We start from the raw sequence: 21,123 nt of genomic DNA on the forward strand, positions 1-21,123 counted from the left end.
CTGTTTTTTCAATGCCAGCAAGAACCTTTTGTCGATAATTAAGGCTTCCTATGTGTGGTGTATGTAATCAGTATCTTTAGTGAGAAATTTGATATCATTTTATGAATTATTTTTTTGGGACAGTGATTTTCAGTTGCATTTTTCCCGTAATATTTCATTAGGTAATGAATGTTGATTTGCTGTATATGTTCATCACTAATTATACAATGACAATGATAGCGTAAGCTTTAGGGCATTAGGTAAACTCGGTGTACATTGCTCGTTGATAGGTTCCTTATTAAAATTTGTTCCTTGTTTCTCTTAATCTAGAGGTAGAAGCTAAGCTTTATGCTAACATTAAATTTGTTCTTGGCAGTTTTATTTTTGGATTTAATTTGATGTTGACTCAATCTCCTTTTTTTTTGAAGGTAATCTCCTTTTGCTACAGGCTATTAGTATATCATAAGGATACTTTGATCATAGACCATGTTTGGTTCAAGTAACCGTAAGTATTCATATATTACTTTGCTTTTGTTTGAAATGAATTTTTAGTATTTTATCGACTAAACATGAACTGAGCCTTTTCTTACATAGAACAATATCTTGTACTGTTGCTGTGTGGAATATTTCTTATAGATTACCCTAAAGTTGTTTTGTACCTCACCACCTCTTGACCTCCTAAAGTGCTGCAAATGATGGATTAGTGTTAACTAATTCGCTAATAGAGTTCTGAATGAAGAAAAGTGAATTATAGTCAGCCTTGGTTTGACTTTGGACCATTTTGGGTAAATTGTGAATTAAAATAGAGAATAGGATAGCAAATAACATAGAGAATTAGGTTAGATCAAATGAGACTCAAGTTTGGTCTTATTGCTAATGTGTTTTTGCTCTTTGTTCGGTAGATTTTTTCAGTTTCTTCGATCATTTGACATTCTGGCTTACAATCCTTTAACTAGATCAATGCATTATGTGTTCTCTGGGTTTTGTTGATGTTTGTTTAACTGATTTTTTGTTTTATGCTCTGTCAGCTTTTGGGCAATCACCTAGTGCATCATTTGGAACCCAATTTCCTTTTGGGCAAAGCAATCCTAATAGTAATCCTTTTGCTCCAAAGCCTTTTGGAGCTGTGAATGCTTTTGGTTCGCCCACCGGAGGTTCAATGTTTGGCAGCACCTCAACTGGTGTGTTTGGTCAATCATCATCACCGTTGTCTTCAACACCAGTGTTTGGCGCTACTTCATCACCAGGGTTTGGGAGTTCGAATCCTGCTTTTGGCAGCACATCGTCATCTTTTGGGGGTACGTTTTAGCAGCATAATATTTCTCGTTTAATGTTCTGGTGTATTGCTGGCTCTTCCCTCGAATGTTAAAAGTAGACTTGTTTGATTGTACAACTTGAACATCATCAACTTCATTGCTTGGTATTGAGGGTAGATAATTGTAGTGAAAATTGTTATTTCCCATCTCCTTTTTTGTTACAGGTATTGATTCTTGATGCACTCATGCACTGGCTGTCCTTGCTTTATAGTGTGCAACTCTTTAGTTAACATCTGGTAGAAATGTTGCACCTGAAGGTTTGAGCCATATAGCTCTCTGATCAGTGTCTTGGCAATTAGTCTCCTCTCTTTGCTCCACTTTGACCACTGCATATCTTGCCGGTTGTCCTTATACCTCTGTTTTTTTTTTTTTTTGGTTTTTTTAATTGGGAGTTTGGGAAAGTGATGGAAGGATAAGAGATGATACAAGATAAAAGAATGTTGAAAATTTGGTGCCTCCGTTACCTTATGAAAGGAGAACTCTTGTTTTCCCTTTCCCCTTATTCTAGTGATTCAGTTTTTCTCAATTAAAAACTTGGTTCCAATTCCATACTTTTTTCTTCTGGTTTAACATTTTTTTATCCGACCAAGTTAAACAATCTTAAATGAGCTTATGTGCACTTTTTATATCCACTCTCTCTACCTATCTTTGCTTTCACTTCTTCTTTGCTGCCATGATGTTTCTCCACTGAGACCTAGAAGTCATATATTGAAGTATTATTGTCACAAACACTTCAATAAAAGTGTGTATTTTAACATGTTGAAAGTTCCTAGTTGAACACTTATGTAGTATTACTTCTTACAATTTGTCCTTCTAGCCATTGTCTATTGCAAAGCCCTTTTGTCGTATGAGTTTCTTTTACACTGACATGATTTGATTTGGAATATGTTTGAGCAGGATCAGTATTAGGTGTGCACTATTATTCGATTCTTATGGTGTCTGATATTATTAGTTCTGAACATAACAGCCTCATTATTTATATTTTAACATGATAAAATCAAAGTTTATTATCTCCTTTGGCAGTTAGTCATGGTGAGATAAAGTAGAAAGTAAGCTCCATAGTTTGCTTTGATTTTCGAAGGAAGTTGGGAAAAGGTTTATTAGATGTTTTTCTTGGGCTATTTGCAGTGGAGGATTAAAAAAAGTGATGTTAAAAAATTTTCGAACATTGAATTAGATGTGAAGAGTGATATAAAGGCCACATTTTAAAATGCCTATTCATTTCAAATTTGTAAAACAATAAATTTGCAATCAATAAACATTTTTTGAGAACAGTGTCACATGATTCGCTCATTGCCCTGTGAATTGCGAACCAAAAAAGCAAATTATAGTTAGTTTTAGACTATTTTTGAACCATTTTGAGCGAATTGCGAATTCAATAGGCAAATAACTAGTGAATTATGATTCACTGTTTGCACTAACCTATTTTACATGTATTTATCTCATATAAGTGAAAGAGAGATGGGAAGCAACAAAGAGAATGTAAAAATTCAAATTAAAATCATATAATTATACAAATTCATTATTGGCTAATGTTAATTACTCACGATTTATGCGCTTATAATTTAATCTAAATTTTAAAACACTCAATTTGTTGCTTCTAGTCGCCTCCTATAAACCCAAACCTTTTGCGTTAACCCCAATGTACTAGTTAGCAAACAATGACAGATTATACAAACGATTAAACCAAACAATTCAATTCATACATGATATAACAACAATACAATATACAATACATAAATAACTAAAATTACATTAATTAAATTACTAAAGGACTAGAAAACATCATAGAAAGTGTAAACTCGAAATCTGTTATTTGAGAAGTATGAGAAGATGAATATTAACTTGTGGTTTATGTTGTGTGTCGGTGGGCCTGGTGGTGTCTAGACTCCAACGAGAGTGGGACGTGGGGTATGGGCCTAGTGGCGTTGAGAGAGAGTGGAGTAGGAGCAATGACGTTCGGTGAGTGAGTCGGACTGAAGCAATGATTGGTTTTCAGGCGGCGTGACTCGAAAGTGAAATGAGATTGGAGAAGAGGATTGAGGGAGGTGAGGCAAGGAAAATACAGTAAGTGAAAGTCTGATAGAAATATAATTGAGGTATTTGGTACTATTAACCTTAAAATCCAATTTTTTAAAAGAAAAAAAAAAGTAAAAACGCGCAACAATTCATATACCGAGATTTGATCTTGAGTCTTGAGGGTGGAAGGCAAAGTGTATTACCAACTCTTCCAAGATGTTATGCTGTCAATTAAATAGAATTAGATTCACCCCTGGCTATTTGGATGTGATTTGGTGGAGAGATGGAGTCAATATAGGAGTTTCGAAATCTGGGTAGTGTATTTGGCAAAATTTGGTCATTGTTAAGAGTTATGGTCTTAGTCGGACCTTGGAGGAGCTATGGATCTTAAATATTGAGTCTTCAACCAAGGGACATACTGTGTGCTCTCAGTTAACACAGGGCATGGCTGTGCAAAAGGATCAGATTGTTGGATTGTTTGATTTTCTTTCTCAGCAAGGGAAGTGGCAAATTGCGAGAACCAGGGGTACTGAGCTGACTGTTACTGTCGTGTTTGTCCCGTTTTGGCTATATTGAGCAATTACAGGAGACTTTTACTGCTGCATCTTCTTTTCTTTTCATTTTTCTTGTGTGTTGTTTTGCTCATATTTTCTTTTCGTTGTGTAGTACGTGTTATTTTTATTTTAATCACTTGCCCTTCACTAGTCCTGTCCGAACAACCCCTTTTATGTAATACCTTTGTGAATGTTATAACTTTGTCTTGATTTGCTGGATGTTTGCTTGGAAATATCTTTCATAGTAGAGAATTAGAGATATTTTTGAAGGGGTTATATTATATTGCTAAATGGGATCATAACATCAGATATGCCTATATATTTGTGCGGTATTATATTCTAATGTTGGAAATCAAGTCCTGTTTGGTCAACCGTTTTGAGGATTGTACACTCAGAGTCTAAGGCAGTCAAACTTATGTTGTATGTATAAACTAGTTCGATAACATAAGCTCATGATAGAAGCAAAGTTTAGGGTGCTCTGAAATCTGAATACACATAATTTTAAGGGTCTGAAATCCGTACTATTTTGAGCTTTACCCCTGTTGATTGCTAAATGATTTACCGGTAATGTTCGTTTTTTCCTTTTGGCTAGAATTTGACAAGCACTTGTTTTATAGTTTTAAAGTGAGTTCCTTATGCATGATTATAAACCTGCAACTTTCCTGATGAAAGCTGAATCCTGTCCAGGTTCTTTTGGCCAGAAGCCTGCTTTTGGAAATTTTGGCTCTGGTACTCAAGCAAGTCCATTTGGAAGCTCATTTCAACAATCACAACCTTCATTGGGTAGCAATTTATTCGGTGGTACGTCACCATTTGGTGCACCAAGCCAACCTTCATTTGGTGGTGCTACTACCCCTGCTTTTGGATCATCGACTACACCATCATTTGGTGGTGCAAGCACCCCAACTTTTGGAGTTACCAATTCAGCTTTCGGTTCAACACCAAGTCCGGTTTTTGGAAATACAGGATCTGCTTTTGGTGCCTCAACGACACCTGCATTCGGGTCTGGAGGTGCATTTGGTTCAGCAAACACCTCTGTCTTTGGCGCTGGAAATGGTGCTGCCTTTGGTGCTACTACCACATCAGCATTTGGTGCTACAAGCACTCCGGCATTTGGTGTTTCTTCTACACCAGCTTTTGGTGCTAGTGCTAGCACTCCAGCATTTGGGACAGCAAATTCCAGCACCCCATCTTTTAGTTTTGGCTCCACGCCAGCCTTTGGTCAAACTACATCTACGTTCGGTAGCACTGGTTTTGGATCTACGCCGTCCCCATTTGGTGCCTCAAGCTCTCCTTTTGGTAAAATTCAATAGTTTGGACTGATGTGTGAGGTTTAATCATAATGGCTGGGATAATTTTGTGGTTTCAATAACTTACTGAATTTGCCTTTATATGCAGGAGCATCTACTTCAAGCACCTTCGGTGGTGCTGTTGGGCAGTCGAATTTGGGAGGAAGTAGAGTTACTCCATACCAACCGTCTCCAGAAGTCGATGGAGGTAGTAGTAGCACTGGTGGACCTGGAAAGTTAGAGTCAATATCTGCCATGCCAGCTTACAAAGACAAAAGCCATGAAGAGCTGAGGTGGGAGGATTACCAACGTAACGATAAAGGTTTGTCTACTATTCATTCTACCCTGTCTTTTGTGGTTCGATGAATAGATGTGAATATTGCTAAATAGTACTTCGTTTTCACTGTATATCTAAAGCTGTTTAATTTGGAACCAACTGACCCGACCGTAAATATGATTCGATATGACTACCAAATGACATTTGTGTCGTATCAAACAGAAATGAAATGCTAGTATAAGGCTGTAAGCACACTCAAAACCCGAAACGAAGTGTGTATTACTTGGATAAGTGGATTTTAGTTGAGGCTTTTACCTTGAGGTCATCATGTCATTGATTGTCAATTCTAGTGCTTGTGCAGACTGAAATGATTGTAATTGAGGTTGCTTTTCGTACTCTACTTCTATTGGGTTGTAGGAGATTGTTTGCCATTAAGTTATCATATGATACTAATAGCATTATAAAAGTGCAAGTTTGAATTGTAAAGTCATGGTATTTGGAGCAATTGTTTTTGTGTTCGTCATACCTAAGGATTCTTCCTTTCCTTGCTGTGATATTCTCCTTTTTCTCCTATTTCAAACATTTTCCCTCTTCTTTTAACCTGTATTCTAATTCTTAATCAATCATTTCTTTTGATTGAGCAAGTTGGGTCATACATTTGGTATCACATTGACAATCTGGAGTCTCATTTCCACCTTGTGTTTTAGTCTAAAAAGTTATGATTGAAGGAAGTCCCGTGTAATTGTTTTAATTTGTCTCAAATATTGGAATACAACATACTTTTCAAAATATCTTAGAAAATTCTCGAGCTGGATGCCACTTATTTGCAGAGGGGGGGGGGGGGGGGGGGGGGGGAGCATTAAGGAAGGAATCTTATTAATTTTCTTAAAATGGGTGTAGTCAGCTGGATTGTGAAAAAAGGTTGGCAATAAGGAGGAAAAATATATGAACTTAATTTGTTGCTGATGATGAAAATAACCTTTTTTTAAGTGGGAAACTTTTGAGGGTTGTGCCATTAGTAGAGAATGGCATATTGGAGTGTGAAATCTCATTTTGCTCAATTTTCCATTTTGTGTTTGGTGTTATTAAATCCTTTTAGTCACCACTTTTTAGGTAAATCCTTTGTGTCATTGTAGGGGAACAACTACGCGTACCCGACTCTCGCAACTCTCTCTTAAATAGGAACCTTGGTGTTGGCTTAATTGGGTATACAATATGTTCTGCTTCAGTGTCCTCTCTTATTGACATTCTTGCTGAAATAATTTTGAGCAAGTTCTAGAAACTTTTCTGCCTATTTAATAAAAAAGGTACTTTGTATAGTATTGTTAGTTGTGCTTTGTTGATGCGTGGCTAACCATTTGAATTGCGTGATTTCATAATAATGTGCTTGCATTTGATGTTTTATAGTACTCTTTTCATACCCAAAACTTTATGTAATTGGCCAATCTAATGCTGTCTATTCCAGGTGGCCCTTCTCCTGCTGGGCAATCTACTCCGGGGTTGAACTTTGGTGCATCTCCTTCTACTGCTCAGTCCAGCCCTTTTGCTACATCAACGTTTGGACAGCCAACATCTAACCCCTTTGGAACACCAGCACCTGCACAATCGAATCCATTTGGTGCAAAACCTTCGGTATTTGGTGCTACAACTACTTCAACATTTGGCTCTTCTCCTTTCGGTTCTATAACAACACCCTCCGCTTTTGGGTCAACTCCAACGCCAACGTCAACCATTTTTGGAGGGTCTACTCCAGCATTTGGATCAGGCACTGCCCCTTCTCTTTTTAGTACTGGTAGCTCTTCAGCTATTGGATCTTCGTCTATATTTGGTTCTACACCTGCTCAGGGGGGTACCACAACTTTTGGTTCTTCTTTAAGCTTTGGTAATACGCAGCCATCATCTTTGTTTCAGTCGTCCCCATCACTTGGAACCGGAAATACTTTTGGGCAAACTAGTTCTGCCCTTGGACAGAGTCCTGGGTTTGGTCAAAATCCGTTTAATAATGCATCTGGATTTGGATCAAATTTATTTTCCAACTCCACAGGCAGCCAATTTGGCTTTCCTCAAAACAATGTAAGTTCTTCCAAAATAGTTGAGTTTTTTTTTTGATTATTTTTTTTTTTAACCCTTTTTAGTTTGACTGCTATGCTGTCTTTTCAGATTTTTACTTAATGAGACCTGAAATGGCTGTGATAGTGTTATTTAGTTCATTATTCATGAATGTTTCTGTCCTAATGGAAGTTATGACGTTTTTTAATACACATGTAGATTGTGTTGTGTTGTGTTGTTGATGCAGATTATGTGAATGTAAATTGATAAAGAAAGTAATTTAGGAACGTAAAGATTACCAGCATGTTATAAGCCTTTGGTCTTTTGTTCTTTCTAGAGTATCTTAAGGTAGGAAAGATCATCAACAAGGAATCAGGAAGCAAGCTATTGTCTAATTGAGAGTTTAGATATTGGAAATCTGGATTAAAAAACTTCAATCTTCTTAAAATAAGAATCAAAGAATTATTTAGTCCACATATTCACTCTGTGGTTCCGATTCAGCTATCTCTTTATGTTCTACAATGTTATCCTTTGGTGTAGGTAATTCTTTTTTCCCCTATTGCCTCTCAATTCTCACCAAGCATCTAACACAAAGATTCTTAAATGATCTCTAGACGTGGACTTCTAAAGCTGAGGAGGTCTTTTTGGTATATTGACTTGGATTTACAAGTTGTTGAGGAAGTTTATAAATTTTACTTAAGATTGTAAATTCAGAATTCTTGCAAAAAAAATGTTATCATTCAGTTGAGATTGACACTGTGGGACTAGGGCCTCAAAGACTGAGGTTCCCTTGTGTGCTAGATAGGGAACCTTTGTAGAATTCTCTTTTAAAATGTAGATCTTTACTAACTGATCAATTCGCTTACAACACGTAGAACGGAAAATGGAAGGATTAACCACAAGGTGGGGATGTCTAGGCAATTGACCATAGTTGAGAAAATTAGGAGCGGCAGCTGTGGATGGACTGGGAAATAATTATGCTTTAGATTTTGCAAAGAAGAGCCTGAGATTTACAATCTGAAGAGTACATAGACTACATAGATCCAGGACCCAAGTACATAGATGAGATTGAAAAGTCGAAGTAGTTATGTGGATGAACCGTCAGATATCTGTTTATATTTTGGTCCTTTTTAAGCAATCTCAAGCTTACAGTTCTTAATTAAGAGACTCTTAGAGTCATACTTAAACATGGGTTCCACAGGCTCCCACCTCCAAACGCCTACACAAAATCTCGTTAGTATTTTTTATAAATATTTTTAGGCAAGGGTCTTTTTTTTTTTCCCTTTTGGATTCGGTGGTTGGCTAGAGAATCCGCACTTCCTAGGGAATTAATCCTTCCGGTGAGAACCAAACCGCTCAAATTTTCCTTATAAAAAAAAGAGAATCAAACTTGTCATAAGGGTGAAAAGGAAAACTCTCAACCATTGGCTAATTCATGATTCTCAGGCAAGGGTCTTTTCTATTCAAAGTTCAATGCTAAATTTACACCCTTCTGCATTGCTGACAAAGGGAACTACTTATAGATTAGTCTAGTTGAAAATATGGGTTTACTTTTCAGCTGGATTATGTGCTGGCTGAACTGCTGAACAAAATGGACACAAGGGATATTGAAATTAAGAAAAAAAATGTTTTTCTTACTTACCAATATTTTCATTGAATTGCAAAATTTTATATGCCAATGGTTTTATATGATATGCTCCTTCCGTCCCTCTCTATTTGCCCCCGTTTCTATTTTAGTTTGCCCACTTATGTTGCCCATTTTCTATTCTGGGACATGATCCCACCACTTTTACCCTAGATTCTCTCTCTTATTTCTAAATGTCCCCACCATTTTCGCCCAATATTCTCCACCATTATCACCCAATGTACCCAACTCCTTAATCTCCGTGCCATTTGCAAATAAGGAAAAATGTTTGTGACAGAGGGAGTAATGATTATCTGAAAGATGAAGAATCACACTATGTTTCGACTTATGACTGCCACATTGAATGATCTGATGTGAAATTCATGTTGAGAAATCATAGTTCAGTGTTTTTTCAATCACTTGACGAGGTTTTTGGAGATTTTCTGATTGACTACAACAGGCTGCAGATTTGGTTTTTAGGATGTGAAATGATAATAAAAGTAAAAGTCAGCTTATGATGTGCTGAAAATGTAGCTTCTAGTTGGATTTCACTGTGTCTTAGTGCTGATTTATTGTTGGTTCATGCAATGCTAACGAGTCCAAGATATGCGACTCTTTGGCTTAAAGTTTTCTACAATTGCAGGTTTTTAGCCCTGTGTTCAAAAGGGCTCAAGCCTCAAGGTGCAGTTGTATTTCTTAGGTATGGGTCCTAGAGCCCAAGTACAAAGGTCAGGGATGACTGTTGAGATAAGACTCTTTGGATTTGAGGTTTGATTGTCAAAAGTCAAAACAGGTTGCAGACATGTTTAAATGCACCTATAGTTTGCCCCTGATTGAACATTCTCCACTCCATTTGCTTGAAGTTTAGTCTAGCCTATTTCAAGCACACCATTTTCAATACTGCTTGTAAACCGTAAAACTTGATTATGCTGTAGGGAAGGTGTTTAGGAGACCTTGATTTCCTCAATTGCTTTGATATTGGTCATGTTGTAAGAAGTTGAGCCGAGGGGTTAAAGTTGACTTGGGTGGAGGTTGTTAAAACAATATACGAAGAAACTGGATTCCAGGAGCAGCAGCACTAGATAGAATATGGAAGAACAGGAAATTTGAAGACGAAAGGACGTGGTTTCCTGCTTCATGCTGCCCACAGCCAACTACAGTTGGATTGGATTAGGGATCTGTTTTTGTCAAGTTGTAGACAAGTCTAGAAGATTAATTGTTTTATATGCTAATTTTGCAAGTTTGAGTATCATTGTAATCCTGGTAATTATATTGGTTTCTATGTCAGAAATTTGGACCTAGTTTGAAATGTTTCAAGGAATCTTCTGCAGCATGTATAGACTATGATCTATTGGATAGAAAGGTTTTTTCATCCTAAAGTGCTTGTCCCAAAGACTTTTCGTACTGCTCAAGTGCATCTGTACATGCAATGATTTATGAGTAAGATTGTTGTGGTGTATTATAAATTTACAGCCATAGTGGATATATTTGTGAAATGGTTTTGTTAACACTGCACTATCAATCTAAGAAAACTGTCAAGTCATTGAATTTATATCATTTTAAGCTATTTCGTACTCTGTTCAGCATAGCCAGTCTGCAACCTTGGAAACCTGCTCTTGGTTATTTTGCCTTTTGAACTGGAAAGTTTATGAATGCTCTTAGGTTTCTGTTACTGTCATTGCATTTGCAGTAGCTTGTCAGTTGTCAGTAATCCTAGAAGTTTTGTTAATAAATCTGCAATATGTCGACATATTCTATGAAGCAGACAATTACTCAGGAAAGCTCTTTTCACTTAAGTTCTTTTTCTTCCCCCTTTTACCCCCATACTTTTTCTTGTCTTTCCTCCATCCTCAGTCCTCACCCCTTCTGGATTTCTCCAACTTTTCTCTCTCTTTGTTCTTACTCTTTTTCTTTTCATCCTTGCACTTTCTTTTATGTTTCTTCTTTATGGGAGTATCTGGCAATTGGTTTTTTCTTGGCTTTTTGGTAAGCTTTTGGCTTTTGCTTTTTATTAGTCAAACAGCCAAAAGCATTTGGTGAATGACTTTTAAGCTAGGTGTCAAGTGGCTTTCAAGCCAAAACCAAGTAGCTACTCTAGGACCTTAGTAGGTTTTTCATTGGCTTTTGGCTTTTTGCTTTCTTTTTCTAGCAAATAATTTTCAAACCAAGCTAACACCATTTGCCAAACGGTCTGCCAAATCAAGTGTGAACGGAGTTTCTATCAAGAAAAACAAAATTGTTTATTACAAAACTTTTTGCTATTTGATCATCGTTCTTATCGTTTATACGTTTTGTCCAACACGCAGCCTTCTCTTTCATCTGCTTTTCAACCCAGTTTTCCCACACAGACAGCTAGTGGTTTCAACTTAAATACCTTTGGACAGGCATCGTCAGGTACTTAGTTAAGTCTTTTTATAGTTATGTTAATTTGGTTTAATTATCTTCTGCTGATTTTATCTTTCATGTGTTAGGTGTGAACAGCGGCCTTGGTGCATCAAACCTCTTTGGGCAAGGTCTTGGACAGTCGTATGTTCTGCTTTACTTCGTCTCAACATTATCACACCTTATTTTCTTATTTGATGCTAGCGTTGGAGTTATTTACATATTTAACTGTGAAAATACTATTTGTAATTTGTATGACTTTGTCCTGGTAAACATTTGATACAAAAAGACCTCTCCATATAATATATTGTTGCTAGCATGTGGGTGGTTCAGAGAAAGTCATGTCTTTTTCTGGTGAATAGAGAATTAATGGACACCATCTTTGTTTTGAGGCGGGGGTGGGGGTGGTGTTTTAGCTGATTTCAAAAAGGATAAGTTCTTTTCCATAAATTTTTATTTCTGTCTCCATTGAGGAGAAGAGGGAAAGTAGGTCATTGCAAATGATGAGAGAATGTTTACAGTATCATGCATCAAAAGCTCTTTCATTTGGCACAAAAATTATTTTTGGACTTGTTAGGGACAGCAGCTGAAAATTGATTGAAACAGCAGTGGTGTTTAGTGCGTCATCCAGCATATACTGTAAAACAAACACTGAGCACTGATTAGTTATGTTGCTGTAAGATGGTGGCTTCTCTGTTGATTATATCACTATTTTTTATGGAATTTTCCTGTTGTGGAAAATGTGGAAGTTGTGTTGCCTTTTACAGTTACTTTTTGTCTTGAGTTGAGAAGAGATAGGGGATTGTAGGTGGGAGAAGCTAAGCTATATCTGCAAGCCTGTACTCTTTTAGCTTGCCATTTTGAAACAACTGGAGGAATCCAGAGGTTGATATGATATTCATGGATACTTATGCAGTAGATGATATAGCGTGGAATCTTTTGGGCCTTTGGCATCCTTTTTAAAGCTGTTCTGCTAAGTATGTAATCATATGCTGATGGAGTTGGAAATGAAAGCCAAAAAGTAATAAATGGGAGCAGTTATAAGCCTCAGCCATCAGGAAATAGTTTTAGGTTACAGCCTCTATGTGCTTTTGTTTTTTCATTGTCCTTTTTTTGGGTGCTAGAGTGTGGTAGGAAGGATATCTGTTTGACACCATATGGTCCATCTAATTATTTAGTACTCCCAGTAAAAGAAAGGATGGATTTGATTGATTGACAATTGACATGTCCTATTTCTTTAGAAAGAATTCATCTTTTTGCTAATCCATGCATATATTTCTTAGCACTACCACTTGGGAGTACTTTTAGTAAATTGTGTATTCAGTCATAATGACAGTTCTTTTTCTGTTATTTACTAGCTACCAAGTACCAACTACGAGGTGCTGCTATTTTCCAAATTAGGGGGTATTTGGTTTGGAGGAAAATATTTTTCCTTAAAATCAGTTTTTCATGAAAATTATTTTCCAAAAAAAAATTCAAATTAAAATTATTTTTTTGGTTTGGATCGAACTTAATAGATGGAAGAATGGAGGGAAATTGGTTTCCTTCCAATTTTGGTTTGGTGTTAAATGTTTGCAAAGGGAAATTATTTTTCCTTAAATGTTTCCTCCTTAGTTTTCAACAGTTCGATATGCTGTTGATTACCTGATTATACGTGTTTCCTTTACATGTTGCAGTTCTTCCAATCAGATCTCTGCAGTTGCACAGCCCGTTGCAGTCACAAATCCTTTCGGGACCCTTCCAGCAATGCCTCATATGTCTATTGGCAATGCTGGAACCTCACCATCCATTCAATATGGAATTTCTAGCATGCCTGTAAACATTTTCTTTTCTATCATTTCATTAGTTTATCTAATAATGCAAACTATTATGTGACAGTTGTGAATTTGATGACGTCTTCTTTGCCAGATCGTTGATAAGCCTAACCCTGTAAGAATTTTTTCCTTTTTAACATCACGCCATTTATCTCAGAGGCGGATCAGGCTACCCACAAGGAAATATCATCCCAAAAATGATGGTTCTAGGGTGAGTCTAATCTCCATTCACTGTTTATCTGGCAATTGTGCAGTATTCTTCATATTTAATTTTTGCTGCATGCAGGTTCCATTCTTCAGTGATGATGATGAAGCACCTAGCACGCCGAAGGCAGATGCTCTATTTGTTCCCAGGGAAAATCCTAGAGCCTTGATTATTCGGCCTGTGCCAAAATCTTCGAAGGAAACATGCGTCTTGGGACAAGAGAATGGTATTATATTTCCTTAATATTCTGTATCTTATATATAATATTAGTACTTTGATTTGATTCCTCATAAGATGCTGTTTCCAAAGTCCACTGTCTTTCATTTATCAGTACTTTTTCAAATGAGCACATCTATTATCACCAAAATAAGTGAATTGCAAATGCAAACATTACGATGAGATATATTTTGATAGATATTGAGAGTGTGATCACGTGGATGTGTCACTTGTAAGTAGGTGAGAAGATTTTGCAATTTTGTTAGCTGATGCGTTTCATGAAAATTTTGGGAAGTGGAACTTTATATTGATTTAGAGCATCAATTGTAGATGTGTAATGGGATGATGGAATATTAGCTTAACTAAAATGGACTCGTATTATTGCTTTAAAACCAATTTTAATACTTGTTTAGGCTGCAACGTTGCTCATGCTTAAGAGTCCGAGTCTGTTCATCCCTTAAAGTATAGTTCCCATTGTAACTGTAGTTTTAAAAAATTCTCTGGAATTTTGTTGCTATGTTTGACTTTTTCACCCCTCTTTTTCTTCTTGGAAAGGTAAAACATCTGAAGAAAGTGGACATCCTCAGACTGGATCTATTGCAGATGTAAATGGCAGTAAGTTTCTTCTTCCTTTGTTAATTATGATTTATGATACAAAAATTGAAAATTTAAAGTAGGGATAATGCTGTTTATAAATTATTTTCCTTGGTAACAAAACATCTTGTGTTTTTTGCATTTGGGGTTAAAGCTATGGTTGCTCCCTGTTGTATTGTTTTGCTTAGTGATGTTGCTATTTGTGTAATGAATCATGAATGTTTGTACTCACATACTTGGAGTCTCGGAGCATGGTGCAAAAACGCAGTTTGGATCATGGTGATGTGTTTGTTTTACCACCAAATATCGACCAAAACCATGAGACATGCCTTGAATTGGTCTCAAATGCAGTATTTTTAACACTTCTACGATGCGGACTAGGTTATGTTACGATGCCACCTTGTTGAGCTCTATTCTTTTCCTCTTTTTTTTAGCTGAATTTATTGTTACTAAACTGTTTCTTTTTTGTTGAACTGAACTTTTTGCAAAATGAATTATTTTTATCAAAATTGAACTTATTTCCCTTTTTTCTTAGCAGTTTGTGATTTTAATGAAATGAACTTGTTTCAATACACTGAACTTGTATTTACCGAAGGACATATTTTCACTTAATATCATTGTTTTAAAGTGAAGAGAACACGAGTCCCTAAGCAAATATAAATATGGTTTTCAATGCGTTGGTGTTTAGTCATTTTGCCATTGACAGTATGTTTTCAGACGCTATTCAGTGTGGAAGCCAGATGTTCTTAAACGTGAAATAACCTTAATTAAGATGTTGTTAGACGTTAGTATACCTAAGAATACAATTAGCACTCCCAACATACCAGGGTATCTCTAGTTCAGAGCCTTATCTCTGAGATTGTCTTGCAATATTGGAATCATTTAAGTTTTTCTAAAATGTCAATTTCTTTTTTCGCCGCTAGGGTGGGCTGTTATTTATTTAACACTTTTTTTTTGTAATCCTGGCTGTATTACAGGCATTGCCAATGGTAATGGATTGATAAAAGAACAAAGAAATCCTGTGAAAACCAACCAGAAACCTGGTACTGACGGTACTTTGAATCATAAAGGAGATTCATACATTACACTTTCAGGCCACAGAGCTGGTGAGGCAGCAATTGTATACGAGCATGGGGCTGACATTGAGGCAATGATGCCTAAGCTCCGACACTCTGATTATTACACAGAGCCTCGGATACAAGAGCTAGCTGCCAAAGAAAGGGCTGAACCAGGTTACTGCAGACGTGTAAAAGATTTTGTAGTGGGTCGACATGGTTTTGGAAGCATTAGGTTCCTAGGGGAGACTGATGTAAGACGGCTTGATCTCGAGTCTCTAATCCAGTTCAATGATCGCGAAGTGATTGTTTATATGGATGAGAGTAAAAAACCTCCAGTTGGTCAAGGTCTCAACAAGCCTGCCGAAGTAACTCTGCTTAACATCAAATGTTACAACAAAAAGACGGGAACTCAAATCTTAGAAGGACCAAGACTTGAAAAATACAAGGAGATGCTGAAGCAGAAAGCGGAAGAACAAGACGCGGAATTCATATCTTATGATCCAGTAAAAGCAGAGTGGAAATTCAGAGTCAATCACTTCAGCAAATATGTGCTTTGCGACGATAATACGTGGGATATGGATTGATGATACTGCTTAGATAGCTTGGTCCGTGTGTCTGGTTGCTGCAAGATTTCTTCTGCTAGCTCATCGTAATGCTTTTTTCTGGCAGGATCTATGTTGTGATCTTCTCTTGGTCTTTATGGGTTTTGTATAATGCAACATTTTTTTGGTTGTCTTCTATCTGATGGTGAGAAAATGTTGTAATTTCATTTTTGGTGGTGGTTATGCGAGACAAATCATCCTGAAACTCAGCCCTCTTGGTCAGCTGTGGACTTGTTGTGGACCAAACCTAAGGGAATTTATACATTGGTTTTTTGGAGCCAAATATTATAATCATTTAATTAAAGCGTCTGATTCAAGTTTTTTGAAAATTCTGACGGTTGATCATTTTACTAAATAATATTATTGTAAATTGCAGATAATTTATTTAAAAAATAAAGATAATTCAAAACATTTGAATTTTGAGAAAATTTCCACAATGATGTTGAGTTTTAGACTTTTCAACATGGTAATTTAAGTTTTCTTTTCCATAGGATGATCCTATGTTCTAGATAACTAGTACGTTGTGAACTATTTAACTAAAAAGCATTTGGTCTTAGTCAATTTTGCCCATTTTATTAAAAAAAAGTAAATTCGAAATTCATCAAGATTCGGTTAATGTTACTGATGTTGATGTATAGGTCAAATGTTAGTAAATTTTTATTAATTAGTTTAGGGTTTGATTGTTGAATATTATTTAGAAAAAAATTAATCTATAAGTTAAAAGTCAATAAAAAATTAACTCAAATAAAAGCTAATCATAGCAACTTTTTCATTTGGTATAAAAACTATCTTTGTCGGTCTGATTAAAATTCTTTATCAAATAAGTTTCTTTGTTATGACTTATGACCAAACAAAAACAGGATAAAAAACAACCCAATAAGATGATAAAAAAAATCATTTACCAAACAAAGCTGTAGTTTTTTCAACCAAAAAACCAATTTGTAGTAAATGTTTGTTGAAGGAGGAATGCATCTGCTACTTCCACAATTGTAGAATTAACAAAAATAATTTTATTAACTAAATTAACTAAAATAGAATCACAAACCATTTGCATCTAATACTGTGGAATTCACTTCAGAAATGATACATATTAATGCAAACCAAGTGCATATCCCATAAAGTGATATAGAAGCCATGATCTTAAACAAAACTTTGTATTCAATGGAGAAACTCCAGATCCACATTACTACTGAGTAGTGATTTTAAGTTTCATTCGCTACGGAGTTTTTCCACAAAACTGCAGCTCAACTGTCTTGATTTTCGGTCTGCAAGTTCAACATTTGAGCTAAAACGAGCTTTGAGAGCTCATTGATCATGTTTTGAACCGGTACTTCTTCGCCATCCCTCGGTGAGGCCCAGGAAGATGATCGTGACATTAGCCTTGAGTATTCATGCGCAGCTACGTTTGTCTTTTTTGACGTAATGAGGACTTTCTCTAAATCGGTTTGTGTCAGTGGCCGTGGAGCCTGAAAATGCACAGAATACCAGTCTCAATGATCACAAAATACGTCCAGCATAAAGTTCAATCCAGTAAATGCTAACAACTGCAAGTACTTCTTTTGACCGTAAATGCTAAAGCTTGCTTAATCGAGATTCTTAGCTTAATCTGATCGTATTAGCAGAAGGGCAAAAATGAAATAAATACTTTCATGAATCTGCGCATCTGATAATTAATGCAACCACATAAATCAGGGCACCATAGATTTGTAATAAAAATAGAAATCCGCTTTCGTCCCCTCCATTGATTTACTCTTTCCACCCAAAATTATAGGCCACATGTAGAAGTATTATGGTCGGTGGTGGAGCTACCTTAGAACGAAGACCTCAAAGTCTTAGGGGCGTGACAGTAGATGCCACGAAGACCACATAGAAGAAACGAGTGTAACATGATTCGCGAGTTAATTCATTTTTTGGATTTGCAGTTCTCTCAAAATGACCCTAAAATAGCCCAAGACCGATCATAATTCGTTTTTTTTTATTCGTGATTCGCAAGGAGAATAGTGAATCATGTGACAGTTGCCAAGAAACATTAAAAAAAGGATGATATAGAAAGTTGCTTACATTAAGTGGTTTCCCACTCTTCTCATCATCTAGGAGCTCCCTAATTGGAATATATGCAGCCTTTTTACAGAGATCAAATAGATCAGAACCAGTACATCCTTCACACAAACTAGCCAGATAATCAAAGTCGATGTTCTCTTCCACTCTCTCGCCCTTCAGAATAACTTTCAATATCTCTGCCCTCTCCTTGCGAGTAGGTATTCCAATTTCAAAGGCCTGAGAAAAACGGCGAAGAATAGCTTCATCAAGTTCTGATGGACGATTTGTAGCAGCGAGAACCATTACTCTGGCATTCTCTACATGAACAACACAAAGCTATCATTCAAAATCCACTATAACTCCAAGACGAAAACAGAATTAAATCAGCACCATAGCTGTTGACTTACGATCAGTTGTAAAGCCATCCCACAGAGCCATGAACTCTGTTTTCATGTTCATTAATGCTTCATGATCAGAGCTTTTGCGTTGTCCTAAAAAGCTATCTACCTCATCGATGAAGATAATAGCAGGCTGTAATTTGTAGGCCAGGCTAAATACAGCAGCAACTGCAGAAAAATGAAGAAAGTATTAGCTATGATGGTGTACCGAATAATGCATTAGAGTAATTCCGGTTAACCTCCAATAAAAACTTCTGTAAGTTACTTTAATCTATTATATACCAGGCTCTAATACAAGGTGAAGTATACCAACATATGACAAAGATTAGGAAAATCTGAAGGGTAGTTTTCCATATTTTAAAAGAAAATTTTATGACTAAGTAAACTTAAAATCTCTATTTTAAAAAATTTCAAAAACAATAGTCTCGAGGAAAAAATTAAAGCGATTCAAAAGAAACTAAACATGCTCTTTCAGCAAAGTCTACGTTTCCCCACCTCTTAACAACCCTCCATCAAAAAAATTGAAATCATTAACACAACAATGAGTCCAGATCAAGCAACTAGATCATGTCTTACACTTAATCTTTAGAGTTTAGACTCACCAAGTTTTTGTGCATCACCAAACCATTTACTCATCAAATTTGCTATCCTCACATTGATAAAAACAGCACCAGACTCTTTTGCAATAGCTTTCGCTAGCATTGTCTTCCCAGTTCCTGGAGGACCATAAAGCAAGACTCCTTTTTGGGGACCAAGCAGTTTCCCGTATGTAAACAGCTCAGGCCTCCTCAGTGGAAGAATGACCAACTCGTATAGTGCCTGCTTAATGCTCTCTAAACCGCCAATTGATTCAAACTTGCAGTCTATGTGGTCGGGATTTATGACATCACATGCAATAACATCCTGAAGGAAGTTTACACACAATGAGAACAATCAGTAATCGTTTTTAGCTTCTACTCTGTCACAAGCATTCCATCGACGTCAAATTTGCCACCCACATAATACATCTACGTGATGACTTGTGAATCATAAGTTGTACCTATTACGAATCATAAGGCATACTTACAAAACCAAATTAAGAAATATTGAATAGGATTCTTAACGAATATGTTTTCTAAATGGAATTGTAAGGCCTTACTATCAAAATTCAATTCGATGATGTACTATTGTCTGCTGAGAAATTACACTTCCAAATAGAGGTGCATCTAAGATTCTTTACTGAAAAAGAACAAGTGATTACTTAACGGATGATATGGATCGTGATTGGCGACTAAACTGATTATGATTGGCTCTAGCATTATGATGGTATGCATCACATAGAGGCTGAGAAAAGAAAAGTGGTAAGGTCCTCTAAAATATACCCCACTGAAGATGAATGGGGGTAAAGCTCAAAGGAATTCCTGTACCCAAAATTCAAGTAAATTCTTGCAAAGTTCAAGTAATTTAGCCGAATTCAAAGCAACCGAATACAATGCCAAAATTTACCCCCGTAAAATCTAAGCTGATTGTTCTAGAAGTCCAGTTATTCCTGTTTTAGAATCCAGCAATTCATGTAGTACAAGAGTATGTATAAATCAGCATAACATCTTCATTATTGCACCTAAACTAAAATCAAATACAGTGGTCTAATTGAAGAAACATCCTACATATTATCAAAAACCTAATTTTTAACATCAGCAACAATGCAAAAATAGAAATTCAGAAAACTTTCTATGTAAACCATCTAACAAATATCATGAACAAATTGTTATAACTTATCATCAAGAACAATACAAGAACATAAAGCAAAATCATCCCCAACAAAAACCCTAACCCCCAAAATCCCAATTTCCCATCATCAAAACCAAAACAACCCATGATGCAAGACATCAACTTCTTTTCTTAATAACAACAAAAGGATAATAAATTTAACATTTGAAACAATAGAAAAGAAATTACCTCATAAGAATTAGTATGAATAAGAGGTCTACCCAAACGTTTAGAGATTTCTTTTTTCAATTCAAGGGCTTTCTTAGAGGATTCACGATTTGGGTCCAAGTGTTTAAGCCCTGCAAACAATACCAAACAACTAAGAGCTGCACTTGCTGCATATAATGCCAGTTCCTGAAGAAACTTTGTGCCATTATCTGAAATTCCCATTTCCAAAACCCTGAAATTTTTTTTATTTACTTTTGTTTTCAGTGTGTTTCACCCTAAATTACTTCTCTTTTTATCAGGAGATTAGCACCCAGGAATGGAAAAGGGGCTCGAATTCAGCGGATAATACGTGAAAGAAGGATAGATAGATTATATACGGAGGAGTTCTTCGGGGAGGGTGAGAGAGAAAGGCTTCCGGAATTCTAAAGGAAGCTCCAGAGAAAAAACAAATTTTTGTTGGTGTATAAATAGGAATGGGCATGGATCCTTGACCCATGGGTCAAAATTTAAACTTGACCATGATTTTGGAGTTTGGTTCATCTTATTTTTAGATTCTATAGATCTAAAGTTCTAAGCTATCTAAGCTTATTGTTACAAAAGATTCTTAAACTAAGTTTCGAAAATAATTATTTTTCAAATCAAGCGTTTAGGAAATCATTATCAAGCGATTTTAGATACTATTAGACTAAAGGCTATATTTTAAGGGATAGTTGTTTCATTTAAATGAAAAATATTGTTCATTTGTTCTTAATAACGATTTTAAAGTTGTTGTTTTGATGGTCAATGCAAG

At 36.1% G+C, this 21,123-nt stretch overlaps 2 protein-coding genes across 3 annotated transcripts in view; one reads left to right on the top strand and one right to left on the bottom strand.

Annotated features, from left to right (window-relative positions):
* LOC130802396 (nuclear pore complex protein NUP98A-like) overlaps nucleotides 1–16,307 on the top strand; it is a 16,679-nt gene extending 372 nt beyond the window's left edge. Inside the window, exons 2-13 of one of the 2 annotated variants that reach the window (XM_057666412.1) lie at nucleotides 408–484; nucleotides 1,008–1,277; nucleotides 4,556–5,167; nucleotides 5,267–5,479; nucleotides 6,900–7,507; nucleotides 11,414–11,501; nucleotides 11,579–11,633; nucleotides 13,166–13,304; nucleotides 13,461–13,514; nucleotides 13,590–13,734; nucleotides 14,280–14,339; nucleotides 15,296–16,307. In XM_057666412.1, coding sequence (XP_057522395.1) covers nucleotides 466–484; nucleotides 1,008–1,277; nucleotides 4,556–5,167; nucleotides 5,267–5,479; nucleotides 6,900–7,507; nucleotides 11,414–11,501; nucleotides 11,579–11,633; nucleotides 13,166–13,304; nucleotides 13,461–13,514; nucleotides 13,590–13,734; nucleotides 14,280–14,339; nucleotides 15,296–15,960 — 2,928 coding nt within the window. In that variant the 5' untranslated portion in view covers nucleotides 408–465 and the 3' untranslated portion in view covers nucleotides 15,961–16,307. Of the gene's footprint in view, nucleotides 1–407; nucleotides 485–1,007; nucleotides 1,278–4,555; nucleotides 5,168–5,266; nucleotides 5,480–6,899; nucleotides 7,508–11,413; nucleotides 11,502–11,578; nucleotides 11,634–13,165; nucleotides 13,305–13,397; nucleotides 13,515–13,589; nucleotides 13,735–14,279; nucleotides 14,340–15,295 lie in introns of both variants that reach the window. The other variant, XM_057666405.1, reaches the window with a different exon arrangement.
* Nucleotides 16,308–16,973: 666 nt separating this feature from the next.
* On the bottom strand, nucleotides 16,974–20,777 carry LOC130802410 (uncharacterized). The gene is made up of 5 exons (XM_057666423.1): nucleotides 20,355–20,777; nucleotides 19,019–19,319; nucleotides 18,426–18,584; nucleotides 18,040–18,335; nucleotides 16,974–17,444 (listed from the first exon to the last, which is right to left on the bottom strand). The coding sequence occupies exons 1-5, from the start codon at nucleotides 20,553–20,555 to the stop codon at nucleotides 17,223–17,225; spliced, it is 1,179 nt and encodes a 392-aa protein (XP_057522406.1). The 5' UTR covers nucleotides 20,556–20,777; the 3' UTR covers nucleotides 16,974–17,222.
* Between the last annotated feature and the right edge of the window lie 346 nt (nucleotides 20,778–21,123).

The sequence above is a fragment of the Amaranthus tricolor genome, chromosome 2 (assembly GCF_026212465.1).
Source record: "Amaranthus tricolor cultivar Red isolate AtriRed21 chromosome 2, ASM2621246v1, whole genome shotgun sequence".
NCBI classification, from domain to species: domain Eukaryota; kingdom Viridiplantae; phylum Streptophyta; class Magnoliopsida; order Caryophyllales; family Amaranthaceae; genus Amaranthus; species Amaranthus tricolor.

Excerpts from the sequence above, each read along its gene's own strand:
- LOC130802410 (XM_057666423.1), bottom strand. The coding sequence starts at position 20,555 with ATGGGAATTTCAGATAATGGCACAAAGTTTCTTCAGGAACTGGCATTA. Across the intron at positions 19,320-20,354 it reads TTCATACTAATTCTTATGAG|GATGTTATTGCATGTGATGT; the intron begins GTAATTTCTTTT and ends AACTTCCTTCAG. Across the intron at positions 18,585-19,018 it reads TGGTGATGCACAAAAACTTG|TTGCTGCTGTATTTAGCCTG; the intron begins GTGAGTCTAAAC and ends ATTTTTCTGCAG.